The sequence below is a fragment of the Mus caroli genome, unplaced genomic scaffold, assembly GCF_978045245.1.
Source record: "Mus caroli unplaced genomic scaffold, Mus_caroli_1 scaffold_9, whole genome shotgun sequence".
NCBI lineage: Eukaryota > Metazoa > Chordata > Mammalia > Rodentia > Muridae > Mus > Mus caroli.
In genome coordinates this window covers 23,478,110-23,501,036 of record NW_028227264.1, presented here as the reverse complement: position 1 = coordinate 23,501,036, position 22,927 = coordinate 23,478,110, and the positions used below count along the sequence as shown (strand labels likewise).

The following is a 22,927-nucleotide window of genomic DNA, read 5'->3' as shown; positions in this document are numbered from 1 at the left end:
TCAATTCAATTACATTGATCTACCTGCCTGTTACTACCAATACCATGCAGTTTTTATCACTATTGCTCTGTGGAACAGCTTGAGGTCAGGAGTGTTAATTCTCCCAGACTTTCTTTTATCATTGAGAGTAGTTTTCCCTATCCTGGGTTTTTTGTTATTCCAAATGAATTTAAGAACTGCTCTTTCTACTATATGAAGAATTGAGCTGGAATTTTGATGGGGATTGTATTGAATCTGTAGATACCTTTGGTAAAATGGCCATTTTTTTTACTATATTAATCCTGCCAATCCATGAGCATAGGAGATCTTTCCATCATCTGAGATCTTCAATTTCTTTCTTCAGAGATGTGAAATTCTTGTTGTACAGATCTTTTACTTGTTTGGTTAGACTCACACCAAGATATTTTATATTTCTTGTGACTATTGTGAAGGGAGTCATTTCCCTAATTTTCTTCTCAGCCTGTTTATCCTTTGAGTCTGGGAAGGCTACTGATTTGTTTGAGTTAGTTTTATATCCATTCACTTTCCTGAAGTTGTTTATCAGGTTCAGTAGTTCTCTGGTGGAATTTTGGGGGTCAATTAAGTATACTATCATATCTGCAAATAGTGATATTTTGACTTCTTCCTTTCCATTTGTATCATTTAACCTTCTTTTGTTGTCTAATTGCTTTAGCTAGAACTTCAAGTACTATATTGAAGAGAGAGAGAGAGAGAGAGAGAGAGAGAGAGAGCAGCCTTGTCTAGTCCCTGATTTTAGTGGGATTGCTTCAAGTTTCTCTAAAATTAGTTTGATGTTGGATACTTGTTTGCTTTATATTGCTTTTACTAGGTTTATGTATGGGCCCTGAATTCATGATCATTCCAAGACTTTTAACATGAAGGGATGTTGGATTTTGTCAAATGAACTTTTAGCATCTAATGAAATGATCATGTATTTTTTTTCTTTGAGTTTGTTTATGTAGTGGATTATGTTGATGGATTTGTGTATACTGAACCATCCCTGTATCTCTGGGACAAAGCCTACTTGATCCTTGTGAATGATCATTTTGATGTGTTCTTGGATTCGGTTTGTGAGAACTTTATTGAGTATTTTTGTATGGATACTCAAAAGGGATATTAGTCTGCAGTTCTCTTTCTTTGTTGGGTCTTTCTATGGTTTTGGTATCAACAGAATTGTGGCTTCATAGAATGAATTGGGTAGAGTTCCTTCTGTTTCAATTCTGTAGAATAGTTTGAAGAGTATTGGTATTAGGTCTTCTTTGAAGGTCTGATAGAATTCTGCACTAAACCCATCTGGACGTGGTATTTATTTTTTCCTTTGGGAGACCTTTAATGACTGCTTCTATTTCTTTAGGGGTTATGGAACTGTTTAGATGGTTTATCTGATCCTGATTTAATTTTGGTACCTGGTATCTATCTCGAAAATTGTCCATTTCATTCAGACTTTCCAGTTTTGTTCAGTACAGGCTTTTGTCATAGGATCTGATGATTTTTTGAATTTCCTCAGTTTCTGTTGTTATAGCTCCCTTTTCATTTCTGATTCTGTTAGTTTGGATACCATCTCTATGCCCTCTAGTTAGTTGGGTTATAGGGTGTTAAAGTCTCCCACTATATTATTATGTGAAGCGCAATGTGTGCTTTGAGCTTTAGTAAAGGTGGTGTTGTTTGTTTGTTTGTTTTTTCATGAATGTGGGTGCCCTTGCATTTGGAGCATAGATTTTCAGAGTTGCAAGTTCATCTTGGTAGATTTTTCTTTGCTGAGTATTAAGTGTCCTTCCTTATCTTCTTTGATAACTTTTGGTTGAAAGTCCATTTTATTTGATATTAGAATGGCTACTCCAACTTGTTTATTAGGACCAATTGCTTGGAAAATTGTTTTTTACTCTGAGGTAGTGTCTGTCTTTGACAATGAGCTGTGGTTCCTATATGTAGCAAAATGCTGGGTCCTGTTTACATAGCCAATCTGTTAGTCTATGTCCTTTTATTGGGGAATTGAGTCCATTTATGTTTTTTTTTAATTTTTAATATTTTTTTATTACGTATTTTCCTCAATTACATTTCCAATGCTATCCCAAAAGTCCCCCATACCCTCCCCCCCCACTTCCCTACCCATCCATTCCCATTTTTTTGGCCCTGGCGTTCCCCTGTACTGGGGCATATAAAGTTTGTGTGTCCAATGGGCCTCTCTTTCCAGTGATGGCCAACTAGGCCATCTTTTGATACATATGCAGCTAGAGTCAAGAGCTCCAGGGTACTGGTTAGTTGATAATGTTGTTCCACCTATAGGGTTGCAGATCCCTTTAGCTCCTTGGATACTTTCTCTAGCTTCTCCATTGGGAGCCCTGTGATCCATCCAATAGCTGACTGTGAGCATCCACTTCTCATAGTCTCACAAGAGACAGCTCTATCTGGGTCCTTTCAGCAAAATCTTGCTAGTATATGCAATGGTGTCAGCGTTTGGAAGCTGATTATGGGGTGGATCCCTGGATATGAGTCCATTTATGTTAAGAGATCAAGATATTAAGGACCAGAGACTGTTGTTAGAGGTGGAATTATGATCTTCTTTGGGGTTTGTTAAAAGAAGGTTACTTTCTTACCTTTTCTAGGGTGTAGTTTTCCTCCTATGTTGGAATTTTTCATCTATTATCCTTTGTAGGGCTGGATTTGTGGAAAGATATTGTGTAAATTTGGTTTTGTCATGGAATATCTTGGTTCCTCCATCTATATTAGTAGAGAGTTTTGCTGATTTTAGTATCCTGAACTGACATTTGTGTTCTCTTAGGGTCTATAAGACATCTATCTGTCCAGGATCTTCTCTCTTTCATCAGCTCTGGTGGGAAGTCTGGTGTAATTCTGATAGGCCTGCCTTTAAATGTTACTTGATCTTTTCCCTTTACTGCTTTTAATATTCTTTCTTTGTTTTGGGCAATTGGTGTTTTGACTAATATGTGACAGGAGGAATTTCTTTTCTGGTCCAATCTATTTGGAGTTCTGTTGGCTTCTTGTATGTTTATGGGCATCTCTTTCTTTAGGTTAGGCACATTTTTTCTATAGTTTTGTTGAACATATTTACTGGACCTTTAACGGGAATCTTTGCTCTCTTCTATACCTGTTATCCTTAGGTTTGGTCTTCTCATTGTGTCCAGGTTTTGGATTAGGAGCTTTTTGCCTTTTGCATTTTCTTTTACTGTTGTGTCAATGTTTTCTATGGTATCTTCTGTACCAGAGATTCTGTCTTTATGTCTTGTATTCTGTTAGTGATGCTTGCGTCTATGACTCCTGATATCTTTCCTAGGTTTTTTATCTTCAGAGTTTTCTCACTTTGTGATTTCTTTATTTTTTTCTATTTCCATTTTTAGATCCTGGATGATTTTTTTCTCTATTCTTTCACTTGTTTGGTTGTGGTTTTCTATGATTTTTTAAGGGATTTTTGTGTTTCCTCTTTAAGGGTTTCTAGCTGTTTACCTGTGTTCTCCTGTATTTGTTTAAGGGAGTTATTTATGTCCTTCTTAAAGTCCTCTATCATCATCATGAGATGTGATTTTGAATCAGAGTTTTGCTTTTCTGATGTGTTGGGGTATACAGGGCTTGCTCTGTTGGGAGAATTGGTTTCTGATGATGCCAAGTAGCCTTGGTTTTTGTTGCTTGTGTTCTTGCCCTTGTCTCTCACCATCTGGTTATCTCTGGTGTTAGCTAGTCTTGCTGTCTATGACTGTGGCTTGTCTATCCTGTAAGCTTGTGTGTCAGTCCCCTGTGAGAGACCAGTTCTCTCTGGGAGGAATTTGGACATGCAGAGCTGTGGCACAGTGTGGGCTCTGGGGCACAGATGGACACTGGAAGGATCCTTTCCAAGGCTGTTCCTTGGTTCCTGTGTCCTATTGTTACTGGGAGGGTCCCTCTTATGCCAGATATTTGAGGAAAAGTGGTGGTCTTACCTGTGCTCACAGGTGTGTCAGCACTTCTGGGAGATCTGCTCTCCAGGTGGGATCTGGGTATGGAGAACTGTGGCACAGGGTCAGCTCCAGGCCAGATGGAGTTAAAAATCTATAGCTAAGTTTCTGATTCTCACAGTTTTCCTTTCCTAGGTGAAAAAATTCAGATTATATATATGAGGGTTGAGTGGAGAGTGTCATTTACTACTTACAAAAGAGGTAGATATAATGTTAAAATTCATTGCTTTTTATGAATTATGTACTAGTGGAGATCCATTGGACATTATAATCCTTTGGACCCTGTTCAATAATCTAAAACAAAACAAAACAAAACAAACAAACAAACAAAAAACCCCAAACCCTAAAATACCCACCAAATAAAAAACAGAACAACAGCAAAACCTCACGTGAAACAGTGGAGGGCTTTAGCCATGCAATAGGTCAGATACATGTTATAGATTGAATATGAAATGCATGCTGTCGGCTTATATTTTAAATTCTTTTTCTATAGTCAGTGGCACTATTTTTGAAGGCCAAAGAAGTAAGGAGGTGAAGCCTTCCTAGAGGAAGGTCAGTTGGGGATGCCTCCTTGAGAGTCCCTAGTCACTTCCTGTCTTGTTCTTTATATCCTGTTTTGTCATGAAGTGGACAACTGTCTTCTGCCATATGCCTCTGTTGACATTGTAATGTCTATAATGTCCTATCCACATTCCTGGGGCCAAGGGACAATGTTCTTGAACCCCTGAAATTGTAACCCATAACTACTCCTGCCCTGAGTTATTTTGTAATTTATTTTGGTCACAGTAGTACAATAGCTACTTAGTACTAACTACTAAGTGTGAGAAACTGGCAGACATGAAAGGAGCTAGCTATTATTCCTGGAGAACAGGGGGCTTCTATTTGTTTTCAAACATGGGGCCTGAAATTTCCCTCCCTAGGGGAAAAATCAGCTGAAAAGGCAATATGTTTAACTGCAAATTCAGTGCATTAACTGCATAAATATTTTCTAAATCGACAGGCCCAGAATGAGTTACATAGTATGATGTTATCGGTGTCTTTAGTTAAAGACCATGAGGCCTGTCTTCAGCCAGCATATAACAGTTTATTTCTTATTCATCTTATTTCTATTGATATAGCTCTATTGCTCAATGGTGTTTTTATTCATGCACAGTGTTTCATAACTTACATTCATATGCCCCTTTTTTCTTTTTCTGATGAAATGATTATTTTGATGAGAGGCATAGTTTGATAATCATGCTTTCTTAATCTTGCAACTAAAAATAATGACTATAAATTCCTACATTTATAATATGTGTTTGTAATCCTATGATTTAGACAACTCTTGAATCATTCAGTTCTAAACAAGCACTAAAATTAGCAAGACTGAAAATGGACAGTTTTAAGATTTCCTTATAGAAATATGTGATTCCTGCAATTCATAGGAATCACATAAATCAGGGTAAAGTGTGAGCATACAATACCATGTGATTTATGATATCCACTACATAACAATAATTTAAGTGGCAGCTATAACTAGGGAAGAAGGTAAACAGACTCAGAGAAAAGTTTTTCTTATTATTTCTGGAATAATTATTTCATAAATAAAAGATAAAGATATATAAAATACAAAATAAGTGGAACATGAGGGTACAGTCTATTCTATAATAACCCTAATGTTACTATATTTAAATAATAACCCTAATGTTACTATATTTGGTTCCACTGGACTTGCATAACCCCAAAGCTCTTGTAATATACTCCCCTGATTTTACAAAAGGAAACGTAGATTTATTACTCATACTCAGTCACACAACAAGATGTCAGGGAGGCAGATACAGATGAGGGAGGTCTTTCCTGAATTTTATCCCAGGGCATGTTCCCGAATAACATGTTACCAGAGTCCCCTATGTGGATTTTGTCCATGTCCTGGTACATGCTGTGAAGACATGTGTTGGGATTAATGATGAGATACTTCACACTGCTTGTTCCGTTAGGGGAGGAGAAGCTGCCCCCAACACCTCAGAGAAATACAGAGCAGAGGACATACACTGTAGTTCAGCAAGCCAATTATACTATACATTAATAGCCTCTCTGAGAGATGACCTTCTCAATATGATGGGCTGTGTGTGTGTGTATAGTATTATTTTAGAACTCAAGTCGTCTCTCTCAGTAAAAGATGGCTGACATTTGTTAATGTATAGTATTAATACTTTGCTAAGCACTTTGCACATGTCACTCCATGCCATCTTCAGTGTACCACATGAAGTAGCACTTCCTGTAAGTATTCTGTAAATGTGAGGTTGCTTCCCATGGAAAGTGTATATATATATATATATATATATATATATATATATATATATATATATCCCCAGAGCTTTTGCTCCTTGGACAGTGTGTAGCCCCTTCCCCCAACCCATGACTGCATCACCACCATATTACAAGAAACAGTTTGAGAGTACAAGGTATTATAAACTTGAAAGTTTTATAAAATTAAGGTGAATATCAGGATATAATATCCTTCCCCAAAAAATGGCTAAGAGAAAAAACAGAGAGAACACTTTATAATTTTGAAAAACTATTACTTGTAAATGCAGAAGTTCACTGCCTAGCTTTTAAAACACACCAGCAGTTGAATCTGAGAGATTCATTCAGTTAAAAACGTTCTCAGAGTTCTAAGCAACTCTTGGAACTTAAGATTATTTTTCAGAAATTTCAATATGCTTCAGTGACTTTTCCAGGTAAGTTATGTTAAGTAGAGGGCTTGGTTCAAGAATCTATGAGCTCATTTCACAAAATGAATGTTCAGAGTTACATCAAGTCCTAGAATTTTTGTATACTTTTTAGTTAATATAGTTAAGAAAATGCTGAGGAGTTAGGGTCCCTTGTTTAAAAAGGTGTTACCATCATACATGACCTGAGATTGTCCCCGGAAACCATGACTTTCAGAAAACTGGACTTTCTGCATGTTTGTGATCCCAGTGCTGGAGAGGCAGAGACAGGAGGATCACGGGAGCTCAGCCGGCCTAGCACACTTGTATTATAGACCAATAATGAACACTGCCACAAAAAAAATATAGATAGATAGATAGATAGATAGATAGATAGATAGATAGATACTACATACGTAGATTCATAGATACATATATAGATATAGGTAGTTAGATGATAGATGATAGGTAGACAAATTAGAGAGAGAGAGAGAGAGAGAGAGAGAGAGAATGAACCTGAGGGATGAAACCCAAGATTATCCTGTAGCTTCAATATGCATACACACATATGTACACACAAACAACACATTCACAAAGATACATTTAAGAAGATTGAGCCATCTATAACTGCTCTCTTGGCATCTAAGAATTACAATAAAATTAGATAACCATTATATAAATATATATGTAAAAATCATACAAATAATATAATATAATTTTATTTTAATAATAAAGTCATATAAAATTAATAGAAGCTTTTTTGCTTACATATTTATTAAATATAAGAATGGTTAGAAGCATGCCTCAGTTTCTGGGATATTCTGGTGAGTGAGGATTACCATCAATGCTTTCTTTATCAGCTTTCACAAAGGCATGGAGAGTGAAATGGGCTAGCCTCCCTGAGACTGGCTGCAATGGAAACTTCCCTTGATTGTAAACCCCAAGGCTGACAGAAATGTTCATCATATGTTCATGTTTATCTCCATGGTTTGGATCCTAGGCACATCTAATCTATCATCCCCTCCTATCTGCTGAATTTCAGCCAAGCCTCTGTAAGTCCTAACTGTAATTACAGACAGCTTAAATGTGTCACACTTTGGTCAAGTGGTCATTGCCTTTTCCTGTTTCAGAAGTAGACAGACAGACAGACAGACAGATTTAGATACCTACATAGATACGTAGATATAGATAGATACAAAATTCTGTGACAGGCATTATGTAGGATGCTGTTAGGCACAAAGCAGAAGTGATAGAGTCATGTAGGTTCATAGTCACTCTTTGTGGTCTGAAAAACAAAATACCATGTACTCTCAAGGGGAGATTTCTGAATTTACAAAGCACAGCCCACACTCCCCACCCCCTAAGACCACTAGAATCTAAATAACAAAGTAGGTGTGGAGGCTTGGCCAGCACTGCTGTTCTTGATACTCCTGCAAAGGCAAACCCTGTCCTTTTCATGAAGATTTCTCTTCTGTAGCAAAGAGGGGCTTGTTTTGCATACAGTGGTATTTATGTTTAATAGACACCAATAATAGATTCAGACTATAAAGAATGCTGTTCTTAATAGGAGCAGATGTCCCTTAAAACCAGATACCCACCCATTAGCCTGGCAAATTGCTTCCTGTAGAGTCTGCTCTATTGTTTGTGAGCCTGTTGTGATCTCCCTAGGTGACTTTGTTCCCTACTGTGGTCTCTGTCAGCTTACCCTCATTATGGATTTCTGGGCCACCACACCACAGATAGTTTGTTACCAGTAAGTCTTTGTTGTAGGGGCATGTCCTCTGCCTCACAAGGTGCTTAGCTGTGCTTCTGAGCTTTGCCTCCTAGATAACAGAAGTGGCCTCTGGGAGTGAAATTTCCCAGGCTAAGGATCACTGCATGCTGCAGGGAGTCACTGCTTTGTGATGGAAAACTGGGTTTGCCTAGTTCCCCTTCCTACCAAATTGCCAGCCTTCAGAGTAGCATTGGATCTTTTGGAGTCACAGCTACTGCTTCTGAATAGTAGAAATGCAAAGGATATGAAAAGAGAAACCCAGTGTAATGGGTCATAACTATTGTGAGTTCAAGCCAGTTGGGGCTACATGATGAGTGTCTTAGTCAGGGTTTCTATTCCTGCACAAACATCATGACCAAGAAGCAAACTGGGGAGGAAAGGGTTTATTCAGCTTACATTTCCATACTGCTGATCATCATTGAAAGAAGTCAGGACTGGAACTCAGGCAGGTCAGGGAGCAGGAGCTGATGCAGAGACCATGGAGGGATGTTCTTTACTGGCTTGCTTCCCCTGGCTTGCTCAGCCTGCTCTCTTATAGAACCAAGACTACCAGCCCAGAGATGGTCCCACCCACAAGGGGCCTTTCCTCCTTGATCACTAATTGAGAAAATGCCTTACAGTTGGATCTCATGGAGGCATTTCCTCAACTGAAGCTCCTTTCTCTGTGATAACTCCAGCTGTGTCAAGTTGACACAAAACTAGCCAGTACAATGAGACTCTCAAAAATCTAACATGCTGGGCCAGGGAGGTAATTGTGCTGCTGTTAAAGTGCTTTCCCTGCAAGCAGAAGACCTGTGCTTGACTCTCAGAACACAGATTGAAGGAGTAAGAGGACAAGAGGAAGAGGAAGGAAGGAAGGAAGGAAGGAAGGAAGGAAGGAAGGAAGGAAGGAAGGAAAGAAGAAAGAAAGAAAGAAAGAAAGAGAGAGAGAGAGAGAGAGAGAGAGAGAGAAAGAAAGAAAGAAAGAAAGAAAGAAAGAAAGAAAGAAAGAAAGAAAGAAAGAAAGAAAGAAAGAAAGAAAGAAAGAAAGAAAGAAAGAAAGAAAGAAAGAGACAGGCATTGTGGTGTTCACTTATAATCCAAGAGCTGGTAATTAGATACAGGCAGATTCCAGGAGCTCCTGGGCTGTCCACCCTTACTTAATAGGGAGCTCTAGGCCAACAAGGGACTCTATGTCACAAGAACAAGGTCAGCAGCTCCTGAGGAGAAAATCCCAAAGTTGACTTTTAGCTTCTACACATATACACCCATACATGCATCCTTACCAACATAAAAATGCACTCAGGCACACTCACACACACACACACACACATACACACAGACACACACACACACACACACTCGTATGGAGATAGGGAAAGAATGAAGTACTTCAGAAATTAATTGGTTATGGAAATTTTATTAGTCCATTCTATGCATTGTTGTTTGCTTCAGAGCCAGGTATTAATCATAAGCTCAGGTGTTCTCCTCCTGAAGGCATGAATGCTACCATCTTCTCAGATCAGATTCTCTCTTCCTCCATGCCCCATGATTGAACAGTTATGCCCTGTGTTCTTTCAAAGTGGAAGGTAATCTGAGCCTGAATGCCTGAGACCTTTAGTCTTCAAGGCTGAGATAATTAGCCTAAACAACTTTCCGCTCAGGGACTGCAGCAGCTACCTAGAACCATAGAGTCTTCTGATATACATCTCCAACTAGGATGCTCCTGTAACTGCCAGAATTATGTTTCCAGTCTGTTAGAGAGCTCTTCAGAATTTCCTAAGTTCAGTGTACATGATTAATTTAACCCACCATCTTCTTCAGGGTTCTTTCTTCCTAGAGATGGTGTGTGTAGGATGTTAGTGTCAGGATGGTTCTTTGACACTCATGATAACCCCACAGCTCAGCCACTCTCTTTGCTTCATTTTTCTTATCAGACAAGTGGATACTGATCTACCTGGGCTGTTGTGAAGATTAAATCAGGCAAAGCAAGTTACATATATGAGGTAATGTATGTGACTCACTTAGAAGATTGTCCAGCCTGCATCTTAAGTGGCGGACACAATTATTATCTAAACTTACGCTTTAATAAGATACCCTATTTTCCTTCTCTCTCTCTCTTTTTTAAAAAAAGAATCCCTATCTGTGATTTTAACACAAAATGACCAACCTTTATTCATCTCAGCTGCCATGTCTTCACGTTGTCCATGCCATGGCCAAGGTTATCACAGTAGCTGATTAACCTGTCTTTTGTCCCTTGGTACCCATTCCACTTATCTTTTGTCTTGGCTGGCTAGAAGGTTTTGGTTTTTTGTTGTTGCTGTTTGTTTGTTTGTTTTTTGTTAGTATCTCTTAATGGTTTCTAGTGTCACTTCCTAACCTGTATCCTCCTTATCTTCTGGTCTTACCATAATTAATATCCCAGCATGCCTTAGCAACTTAAATCTCATCATGCTCTGTCTCCTTCTCTGTAACACCCATCCCTTCTTACTCATCCTTCTTTCCTATACTGGTTCACATCTGCCTATCTTTGAGACAGAGCTCCATCATCCCCTCATCCTAGAAGAAACACCTACCCATGCTGCACTAATCTCATCATTCCAGGGTGTGTCAGACCCCTCACAATGCTGACGTGTGCCACACAGTGTGTTTTCTAACACCAGACATAACTCATCTTTCTTGACTGTGCTTGTCAAACTAAGCTCTGGGTTACAGACACCCCATTCAGTTTGGTTTCCACAGCTGGTGCTTCATAACTAACAGTTGAATGAAGCTTGGACTCAACAGGACAGAACCAGGCTGTATGACCTGACAAAAGGTAGGAACAAAAGGTTAGAACAAGCAGATGTACCTAGCCAGCAGAAGTACACCTTGCAATGGCATTGTAAACATTTGTCTTGGAGAGAACCGGAGGATACATAAATTCATATTTAGATGTGTGTGGCTAAGATCCAGTGAGATCAGATATAGTAAGAAGTGAAGGGCAATCAAGGTAATAGAGAAAGGAACACCAAGGAGATTGGATAGTAAGTCATCTTGTTCTCTTTTATTGTCCTTCAGGAAAAAAAAAACCCAAAAAACAAAACTCTGAGAGCAATATCCAAAGGAGAGAAAAATCAATTCCAATGATGGAGTGCTATTTTTAAAGGTGTATACCTAGTGTCAGTGGAATTGAGATTAAATAATTTTTCAACAGTGAATGCCATGGTTTGTAGGTCAGAAGTGACCAGCTAAGCACAGAAGCAGTGTGTGCTGAGCAGGTGTTGTTTTAGACCAGTCTGTGGGCCTCCAGTGCCACTGCACCTGTGTGGAAGGACCCAGGGGTTATGTGCAGCAGACGGCACTGCCTCCCATCACGTTGCCTCAGAAGGCTATGCTTTGTCATTTTCTATATACACACAGTGTTTAGACAGGGCTGCTGCTTAGAACAACAAAGTTGTTCTCAAAGAACAACAGTTCTTCCCTCAGGTGAGTTCTTTTTCAGAATTGTCATGTAAAACAGGGAAACAGTTTACAGCTTTTTTTTTTTTTTTAATGACTCGAACATCTTTAGCTGAAACCCTAGTTTGTTTGTTTGTTTGTTTGTTTACTTATTTTATTTGTTTATTTATCTTTATTTTTTATTATGACTTCTTCCAAGAGTTACATGGGATTTGGTCCAGGGAATGTATTTCACTTTGTCCAGATGTATGAGTCTATTTTTTAAAATTATACTTGATAACCCTGGGATGCCCTCAGTTGTCAGGACTTGCCTAGCATGCTTGTCTAGCATGTATGAAGCCCAGTGCTCCACCCGCAACACCCACACACTTGTAATCCCAGCACTCTGCAGGTGGAAGGTCAAGGTCACCTTTGGCCTACATATGGAAGCCATCCTGGGCTCTCAAGTCAACATCTCAAGCCACACTAACATCTGCATGCACCAGTTATCCAGGAGATTTCCACCTGGCCTTCTGAGTGAGGACTCTTCTCCCTGTCTTAATCTGACAGGCTAGTACTACACATAGATCTTCATTAGATTAGAATAACAGATGGTTTTCAATTCCCAGTGTTTATACACTGCTTTGCTATTGGTGTAAAATAGCAGTCATGCAGAACACCACCTATAATTAGTGATTCAATTAACTGTACTTGAATCTGTGTTCTTCTAACCACCATTAAGGTTTAAGATGGGTGTTCATTTCTCAGAAGCCCCAACCCAGATCCTGCCATTGACACTGAAAGCTGGAAACCGTAGGAACTTTGCTCAAGGACTGATCAGAGCTGGTGAGCTGGTGTTTCACAATTGTCATATTGAAATTCCCTTCCGCTCCCACAGAAGGGAACACTGACTAACTTCTGCCAGTGGGATCCTGCCTGCCGGGAACTGGAAGGCAGCCCTGGAAATGCTCAACACATCAAGGATAAGGGAGCTTTCTCCTCTTCACTTCTGCTCTGGCAGAGGCTTGGGTAATGGCAGGGGCACCCGCCTCCGCACAGGCTGCTCTGGGAGGTGGGGGGATTCCTCCTCTACCTTCCAATTACCAGCTCTTCTCTATGTGGGAGGACATTTTCTGGCCAAGGATTCTCCTCTGGTCTTCGTGTCTGGCTGATAGCACCCTTGCTAATTTACATTTTTGGCAGCCTGCTTGTGTTTGTTAAGATGTGCAAAGGCTCATACAAAGCACTAACGTGAAGATTGGCTTCTGAGAGGTCCAAGATGTTAGAAGCTCTCTGTTAGGAATAGAGGTTCCTACAGGAGGAGAAGAGGGGATGGTGCCTAGGCTGCACCTGCCTTCTCACAAAAGTCTCAAGGCCCTGGAGTGGTTCAGAGCATCCTAAACTGCTATGACGATAAACTTTCAGAGGTCATGTGATGCATTGCCTTTGTTTCCCAGCTGTGGGAATTTAGGAGAAATGATTAAACGATTTGCCCAAGGCTACAGAGCAGGCCAAGGCCAGAATCTTGGTCTATTTTGTGTAAGGTTCATATCTCTTAAACACTTTGGAAGTAGAAGATACTTTAATGTGTGTGTGTATTTATACACACACATATGCTACACATCATATATGTCATATATATCATTTATATTTGGTATATGTATGATCTATATCATATACATATCATATATTTTGTATATATTATATATATGATATATATGATATATTGACTTTCTTTCTGCATATACGATGCAGAAACTCTTTCATGTACAATAAAAGAAATACAGATAAACTATGCAGCTATGCTGGTTGGACTTGTTCTAATTATCTCACCTAGGTTGCGTTGCTCAGAAAAGGGTCACTTGAGAAGCTGCCCCCTTTCCCAAGTGGTTAGAACCCTTAGTGGAAATGTGAGCCAGCCAAAGCACATCAAAATCACTCTGTAATTTCGAAGGCTGTGGAAAAGCAGTTCTGATCACCTGCCGTGGACAGTCTGTTCCATTATACAATCTGAAACATTAATAGCAGATTTGCAAAGGCAAACTCAGGAAGAACAGATCTCACTATGGTTTCTTCAGAGAGAAAGATTACGCAAACAATCAATTTGAATGTAAGAGGCACTAAAAATATGCCATGTCCTGCTTGAGAACCTTCTGTAGTCAAGCAACTTTTTAAAACTTCTTATTAAGCCTGCTATTAGAAAGTGTTTGATTTTTCTAAAAATAAATAAAATGTAAAAAAAAAAAGTGAAATTTCTACTGATAGCAATTGCTTTTGGTTGGCTGGTTCGATTGCAGAGGTGAAGAGGATAGAATGGGCTACGCCCATCTCCCTGTCTTGACTGCACCCAGGAAGGTAACAACAGCAGATGGAACCCTGATCTAATCAAAGGTAGACATTACATTTAATGGCAGTTTGAAGCACTGAGACAGTAGTGTTTTGACTTAAGACAATCATGGCATGACAGTGGTTCAAAAGAAGACAGAAACAGACATCCACCTTGTCAGGAAGATGTAATGGCTAAGGCTTGGAGCTTAAAATTTCCACCTTTCTGTCTGGAGTAAATACGAAGATAATGAGAAAGGACATTTGATATTGAAATAATCTTAAAGAAAGGTTCTCTCTCTCTTTCTCTCTCTCTCTCTCTCTCTCTCTCTCTCTCTCTCTCTCTCTCTCTTGCTTAAAAGTAACAACCAAAACTTAAATGTTTTCTTTCTGATTCTTCATTTATTAAACTTGTACTTTCTACTTTTGTGGATATGAGTTAAGTTAAGTTATGCCCTGCAGGTAGTGGAGTTTCTGAAATGTTGGTAATTATTCAAGAAATAAGACAATTGCAAAAACCATTATAGCAGCTATTTATATATGGTTTTTCCAGACAGGCTTTGTCTGTGTAGCCCTGACTGTCCTGGAACTCACTCTGTAGACCAGGCGGGCCTTGAACTCAGAAATCCGCCTGCGTCTGCCTCCCAAGTGCTGGGATTAAAGGCATGAGCCACCACTGCTCGGCTCATGCGTCTGCCTCCCAAGTGCTGGGATTAAAGGCATGTGCCACCACTGCTCGGCTCAATTAATATATTTTGTTTGCTGATGTTTTACTAGAGCTTTAAAAATCCTATACTTATTTTTTTTATTCTAACTAAGTTCAAAAGCTAAAACTATTCCAAATTGATGAGATAATCAAGTAACAAAAAATTTGAGGATTATATTTTATGAAAATAATTAATACCTATTCTTTAAAAATTGTGTCAACTAATCTAGAGACATAGATGTACTGAAAGTCATCAGTCCTCTCTAGATGCCAGCCCCTTACACAATGAGCAGAAAGTCAGCAGTTCGCTCTAGATGCCAGCCCCTTATACGATGAGCACAGTTTCCTTTTTCCTTTAATTAAGGATTTCACACTAACGGGATTGAACACAGGAATTCCTGCATGCTGGTTAAGTGTTTTGCTACTGAGCTATATCCTCCAGTGGTGAGCATACCTTTTCTGATATTAAAAACACAAAACTAGCCATATGAAGTCATGTATGTGCATGTAATATTTACAAATTCAGGATTATTGTAGTCTAATGAGACACAGTTCTCTTTGTAACATTTAACAAAAGTGGGGTTTCTATATATTTTCCAACCTATTAACACCTATGTTAATATTTTTAATTGTAAATTTTTAATTGTACAAAAATAAGCAGATTTGGAAGCACTCAGACTTCATATTTTCATAGCTTCTTAAATAAAAACATACTATTCTAGAACTTTCCTCTCATCCCATGATTCACCTTCCCTCCTCAGACATAGCTGGTACTTCTATGATATGTCTGTAGATTATGTTATTATGAGAATTGTTCTGCATAATTTAAAATTTATATGAATATATTTCTATTCCATATGCTCCTGTCTTTTCACAAAATGTTATTTCTTGTTAATTAACCAGACAGATTCCTGTATCTCTGGGTAACTAGACTCCTGGATGGGATTAGGCAATTATATTGCTCAACCTTATTGTCCTGGTTAGCGTCAACTGTCAACTTGACAGTTAACAGTGACCTGCAAGAGGAGTCTCAGTTGGCTTGTCTAGATCAAGTTGGTCTATGGCATGTTCATTTCGGGGGTGAGTACCTTAATTTTAATTGATGTAGGTAAGCCCAGCCCACCATAGGCAGCAATGTCCATAGGCAAGTGGTCATGGGCTGTATAAAAAAGCCAAGAGTGAGCCTAAATGAACCAGCAAGCAGCATCCAATTTCTACTTCAGTCCATGCTTAAGTTCCTATCCTGACTTTCTTCAGTGATGGACCATGGCCTGGAAATGTAAGCCAAATAAACTCTCTTCCTCTCTAGGATAATTTCAATCTGAGTGTTTTATCACAGCACAAACACAACTAGAACACGAATACTTTCAGATTCTCGGCACTGACATTACAGTGCAGTAGGTTTCATGTCTTCTCACATGCACATAGAAACTTTCTATCTTCTACACCTCCAAGTAGAGTGGCATTATTCCACATTTACTAATTATTGAAAATATAGAACTTGTACTCCCAAGAAAAGGGATCAAACTCTGTTTTATAGTCTGTTGCTGCTTTCTGTATTTTGAGCCTCTTATTGGTTAAATACAGATTTGTCTCACTGTGTTATATTACAATGTTAAAATGTCTCTGTTCTATAATTACCCTTTCAACCTTAATAATGTTTTTGTTTTGTATAATTTATTTTGTATAAATTTAATACTAAAACTTTAGACATTTTTCTATTTATTGTTTTGTGTTATTCATGTTTTAAGCTTGTGCTTTTGGAAAATCTGACTATATGCAATCTCTTTGGTTAGCTAGGATTACTGAAACATTGATTTATTTCTATCATCCATTTTTTCTTTTTACTGGCCTTTTTCTATGCTGACATCACATTTGTGGCTTCCTGGTTTTTAAATATTTTTCTTCAGATGCTTTGAAAATTATATATTTTCATTGTGATACAACTAAAGCATTATTGTATTTCTATTTGAGTGGGTATCTTTAAACATATATCATAAACTAAGTATCCTAACACTAACAGTATTTGATGGAGCCATTAACTAATATTATATGTAAATAATGCATAAGGATCTTATAGATATTTAATTCCATTTAGCCCACTCTTTTTTTTTTTTTACAATATTGGTGCCTAGCGTGTTCCCTCCCTCTTTCATTTTCTTTAGAACCTTACCATCAATCACAGCTCCTATTTTCATAGACAATTTCTATTGCTAGTGATTTGTTATCACATCAGCTTCTTCTTGCTTTGCTCTCTCTCTTTTCTTTTATGACTCAGTTTCCTTCTTAATGCCGTCCATTCTTTCGTAGTTATCTTATTGAGGAGGTATGCTTCTGTCTTCTTCATTTATTTTAAGAAGCCTGTTTTCAAACTTGTTTTCTGGGCAGTGGTTACATACACCTTTACTTGGGAGGGAGAGGCAGGCAGATCTTAGAGTGGAGGCCAGCTTGGTCTGCAGAGCAAGTGCTAGGACAGCCAGGGCTATACAGAGAAACCCTGCTTGAATCACAAACAAAACGCACCACCACCACCACCAACAACAACAGTAAACATGTTCCCTGGTCATTAACTCTTTATTCTATTTCTGCTTGTTTTCCTGTGCTTTTGGTTTCACTCTATGGTGTGTAGGAGTAGTTCTCTTCCTTCTCCTTTTCTCTTTGACGTTTTCCTCCATCCCCTTCCATTTTTTCTTTCTTCTCTTTCTTATTTGTACTTTCTCATTTGCTTTCTCAGCTTGATTGTTTTGTTTTCACCAGCTATAAGAGTGTCCAGGCACAATCTCTCTGAATTCTTTATAATTCTATCTATAGTTTCTTCTCCTAGAAGGAGGCCATCTAGAGAGGTCAGTTGGTGTTGCGGGAAATATTAAAAACAAAATGAACCAGCAAGTTTCCGTGCTTGTGCCTCTACCCCAGAGGCCTGGCTGGCCATGCACTAGTGGGCAGTCAATGGCCAACCTGTTTTTATCTCATGGAGGCTCTGACTCAGAACTCCACAGTCTCTCCATCCAGCTCGCTAAGTTCCCACTGGCTGGTTGCTACCATGCCAGCCCCGTGCTTCAAATCCTCCATGGCTTTTTGTGGTGCCTATCAGGCAAACTAAACCTTTGCCGCCATGCCTTTCTCTATTGAACCCAAAGGAGCTACTGTGTGAAGGAAATTGCAACACAAACTTAGTTCAGAAACAATGGTAACTCAATCTCTGGGTGCAACAACTAAAACCTAATCTTGTAAGCCTTATTAAACTCTGATTCCTCTGGTGGCGAGTCCTTTTGGATCTGCCATGATACCAGGAAACTCAAGCAGTTACATCTTACCCATATGCTGTCCCCATTCCAAAAGGACCTAACTCTCTCCTGCTTCCTCTCTTCTTCCATCCAATCCGGAAGCCCCGCCTACTCGCCCAGTGATTGGCTCCTTTATTCATTAGGGGACTGGTTCACAAGAAGCCACCTGAGTACATGACTCATTCCTCATTCCAGACAGCCTGTGGGGTGAGATGGGGAATTAACATAAAAACACAAGCAGCACAGAGCCATCCACAACAAGGTGGGTCCTTTAACTCTATGCAATATGCCCTTCCTCATTTCCAGTGCTTGGCTCTTCATACATAACTCAGAAATATCTTCCAATCACATTTATCTCAGTGAAGACTCTGAAGCTCTACAAAGCCACATACATTACAATCTATTGCTTTCATTTCCTTGTGCAGGTCTCTTTCAATAGCCCATTCTTTTCACAAATATCTCATCATATACTTATTATTATTATTAATTAACTTAATTATTTGCTGTACATTCTGACTGATGATCCCTTCTCTCTTCTCCTCTGGATTATTTTTCCCTCATCTCTCCTTCTCACCCCAACCCTTCCTACTCCTCCTCCCATGGATATCAACCAGCCCTGGCATATCAAGTTGTAGTAAAACTAGACACATCTCCTATTGGGGGTAGATGGATGAGTCAGCCACGTTAGAGGAAAGGGTACCAAAGCCAGGCAGCCGAGTCAGAGACAGCTCCTTCTCCCACTGTTATCACAAGTCTCACAAGAAGATCAAGCTGTACAACTGTGATATACATGCAGAGGTTCTAGGACAATCCCACGCATGCTCTCTGGTTGGTGTTTCAATCTCTGTGGGTCCCTATGTAAGCCCAGGTTAATTGATTCTGTGGGTTTCCATGTGCTGTCCTTGACACCCCTGGTTCCTACATCCTTCCTCTCCCCCATTCAGCAGGATTCCCTAAGATCTGCCTAATGATTGGCTGTGAGTCTCTACATCTGTTTCTATCAATCACTGGTTCTCTGCTGATTTTAATCCTAGTCCTGTCTGTAAGTACAGCAGAATATCATTAATAGTGTCAGGGGTGGGCTCCCTCACATGGCAGTTCTTCTTGTACTTCTTTGTTAATTCAAAATGTGTTTTTAAAGTTACCTCCTTATTGTTTTATCCTGGATCGTTGGATTGTGAGTCCTACTATTTGGGGACTCTTGTGACCATCATAGTGGCCATTGTGATGATGTTTCTTTTTCTTACTAACCAGGATCTCATCTTTGGCAGATCTTGTTTTCTGTGAACCCTGAGTTACAGCTGTTTCTACAGGCATTTGTGGATGCCCTGCTGTGTTTTTTCAGATTCTACTAGATCCGGAGACATATTTTTATTTTAAGTTCCTATGACTTTTAGACCTATGGAACATTTAATGCTGTTTTTTCTACACAGAATCTTCTACACAGTATCCACGAAGATAAACTTCTTTGTCATGGTACTAAGACAATGACTGAAGTTGTCTTGTTACCTCTTGGCAAGATTAACCTTCTCTTTTTTGTTAGGTTGAACCCAAGGTCTCACATATACTAAGCAAGCCCTCTTCCACTGAGCTGGTCCCTAACTGACTGCATGGATAATCTCTTGGAACCTAAACTCTATGTAAACGTTCCAACCCCAGTTCTCTGCCCTGTGTATTTGTATGGCTTTCCCAACATATCACCAAGCTCTACACAGATACCATAGAAAACAAAGCAAAACATTATAAACAGTTGGATGTGGTAGTTATGTAATTTTAGGAGAAGACTGAGATAGGAGCACTCTGAGTTTCAGGCCGTACTCAACTACATATGCAATTAAAAAATCTATGTACTTAGATTAATCCAAATTATGAAAACATTAAAGTGAAAGAAACAGCAACGTTCACAGCAAAAGTTAAACCACCATGTATTAGATGGAGAGAATATAGGACTGTGCAGTAAGTGGAGCATCAGTCCATGTAGTGGAAGGAACTGAAATTCAGTGAGTCTATCTAAGTATTTCTCAGAACTGATTCTTTAGATAAACCTACACAGGTACTTTTTAAAGATCATCATTATAAGATATCCTTGGATGCTCTTTGCAACCTTAATGAATCCTACTTGTTGAGTTCACTGTTTGGTGAGCTTGTACTAATTATTTGCTGTGTTTCTAACCTGTGGGTGATGATTTTGACCTATTAGATCTATCTATGTGAAATATCTGATGTCTGATCACTTTCAATCTAAAGTATTAGCGACTTAATCTACTTCAAACAATGAAGTATTCCTTCTCTTTCTGCTTCTCTCCACTCTGGCAAAGCTTTCAGGAGAGTCCAAGGCTCATTTATAGACCTCAACATTCCATAATTAGAAACAATGATTTATATAATCATAGTATCACCCAAGGAAGCAAATTATCTGTTTAACACTACAGAATTGAGATAAAATGATATCATCCTTGATAGCATGTATTTTAAAGTAGAAGAGCAGAGATATATGCATGGAATTTTATTGGATCCTTATTTCAGAAGCATGTAGGCATTGCTCTTCCTATGTCTCCTGAAGCAGTTCTGTTATGAGTTCATTTTTACAAGAAGCATTTGAACAGAGGATGGAAAATCCCACATATTTATATTCAAGGTCTTAGTCACTTAGCTTGCCATATGAACCTGGTTGCTTGAGCTGCAGAAGAAAATTGTGTGATGTCATGGACTGCGGCCATAACACGTACTTTTGAGCCAGTGTGTGCCTTCAGTTGTAGCCTCCTCCTTGTCCTTGGTCCTATGCTGTTCCTAGGAATACTAACTCACTACTATGCTCAACCCAGATGATTGATGCCCTTACACACAATTTACCTTTCATTGGGTGATGGCTTCCCCCACATTATATTCACAATAGGCATTGTTCTTGGTTGGTCTTGCCTAGAGCCTCCAGAAACGTCATCTACATTAAACCAACATAAACTCTTCTTCATCTTTGCCCATTCAGTAACTTCTAGGAAAACATGGACATTTTCTTCAAAATGAGTTCATCCCTGGAGAAGGCCAGTAATAGTCTCTCTTCCGGGACAGGCTCTATCAGAACAATGTGCTTTCAGATCTTCTGTGTCTAGCATTTCTCTTTGGGGCCTTTCCATGGACATAATGTAGCCAAGGCTTTCTGTCTTGTTTACATTTGACTTTTTAAAAATTGTACAGATTGTAACATAAATATACAGAAGGAATGTAAACTGTATTGAAGACTATAGTGATTACTATCCAGCTGAACACTAGACCCTCATGGTTTTAAAGTCCTTGTGTGCATCTTCTTCTCTATGCCTCCAATCCTGATCCTTGCTTGTCTGTGTAGTGTAACACACATGTGATGAAGCATTTGCTAGTCTCACATGGGTTTCCAGTGTAAGGGTACCACAGGTTATTGAAACAGCAAATAGTGCAAGCTTACTGACCAGTGAAATCAACAGTTAGGATTCCTTAGGGTTGAAAAGATCATGCAAGCATCTCTTAAAAGTATGATCTTTAAAAAGTTCCTGTAGATTTATGTAGTTATTAATCAATTCTGAGAAATATTTAGATAGACTAATGAATTGCAGGCTATATATATCTTTTTTATTTAGATGTGATGAATAGGATAATACTTTCATCACTATATGTTGTTTTGTCTTTTTATTTTTGAACTGGAGATTAAATCCAGGACCATGAACATACTAGACAAATAGTGTACCACTGAGCTACATCCAAACCTTATGTTTTACTTTTAATTTGAGTCTGGATCTAGCCTTAAACTTGAGATTATCCTGTCCATGTCACTAATTCCACCTTACTTTCTGCTTTGTTCCTTTTTCAGGCTCAAAGTTGTAGTCTATATAACTGTGTATAACATCTTGAATTACAAACAGAAATTTGTGTTCATTTGACTTCACTTCTCTGGCTTCATTGCTTCAACTTAAATTTTTGCTTAAACAAACTCCAATTTTTGACAGAGTATTTAGCTCAACTAGCAATCTTTCTTCTTACCCTTATGATTAAAATCTTAGAAATAATACTTCACCATGACTGTCCCTGTGTCTTAGCTCATGAAAAGCTAATTTTCTTATTTGGCTATTAAATGTTAATATAAGCCATAAAGAGTCTGGAGCCTGGTACTCTTAGTCTTGAGCACAGCATCCTTTATTTTACTGAAGCATTCTGCTTTCCCCATGCTCTTTTACCTTGCACATAGAGTGAAAATTTCATTGCAGAGTGGGATGGCCCTTGGAATTATTATGCTCTGCAAGTCTCATAGTTCTGTATAAATCAGTGTGGATGAACACTTGGGAAGGGGAGGAGGAAAATTTGACTTTGGATCTGAAAACACCTAAGTCTGTTTTTAGCGATTTCTGAAACAGCAACATCGGGGGGAAGAAGTCCAATCTTGTGTCTCCTTCTATCCAGAACTATGGTTCACCATGTAGTCAAGAATCTAGGTTGTGAAACATCATGCACACTGGCCAGTAGAGCTAGTAAACAGCTTGTCCTTTGGGCAAGTATCTTGCTACAGCAAGATGATTAATGTTTGGGAGCTGAATTTCATCTACATTTGTACATGTTTAGAAGACAGAATTAAGATGATAATCAACATGATTCAAAGAGCAAACATTTGTTGTCTTAATTAACTCTCTTCAGAATAATTATCTTAGTAATTTAGTATCATTTACTCAAGTCCCTTCACATTTATGCTCATGCAAAGACACTTGAGTGTCAGGACCATAAACCTCCTGCACTTGAACCACTGACAGGTGCCACAATAAATTCACAGA

At 38.8% G+C, this 22,927-nt stretch overlaps 1 protein-coding gene across 4 annotated transcripts in view; it reads left to right on the top strand.

Annotated features, from left to right (window-relative positions):
• Positions 1 to 22,927, top strand: part of Tmem200a (transmembrane protein 200A) — a 95,640-nt gene that overhangs the window by 37,620 nt on the left and 35,093 nt on the right. For 2 of the 4 annotated variants that reach the window (XM_085842700.1, XM_085842699.1), the window contains one exon: positions 10,331 to 10,399. The exons of 1 other annotated variant lie outside the window; for it this stretch is intronic. In XM_085842700.1, the coding sequence (XP_085698826.1) occupies positions 10,395 to 10,399 (5 nt within the window). In that variant the 5' untranslated portion in view covers positions 10,331 to 10,394. Of the gene's footprint in view, positions 1 to 10,330; positions 10,400 to 12,638; positions 12,660 to 22,927 lie in introns of those variants that run through there. One more of the 4 variants, XM_085842702.1, reaches the window with a different exon arrangement.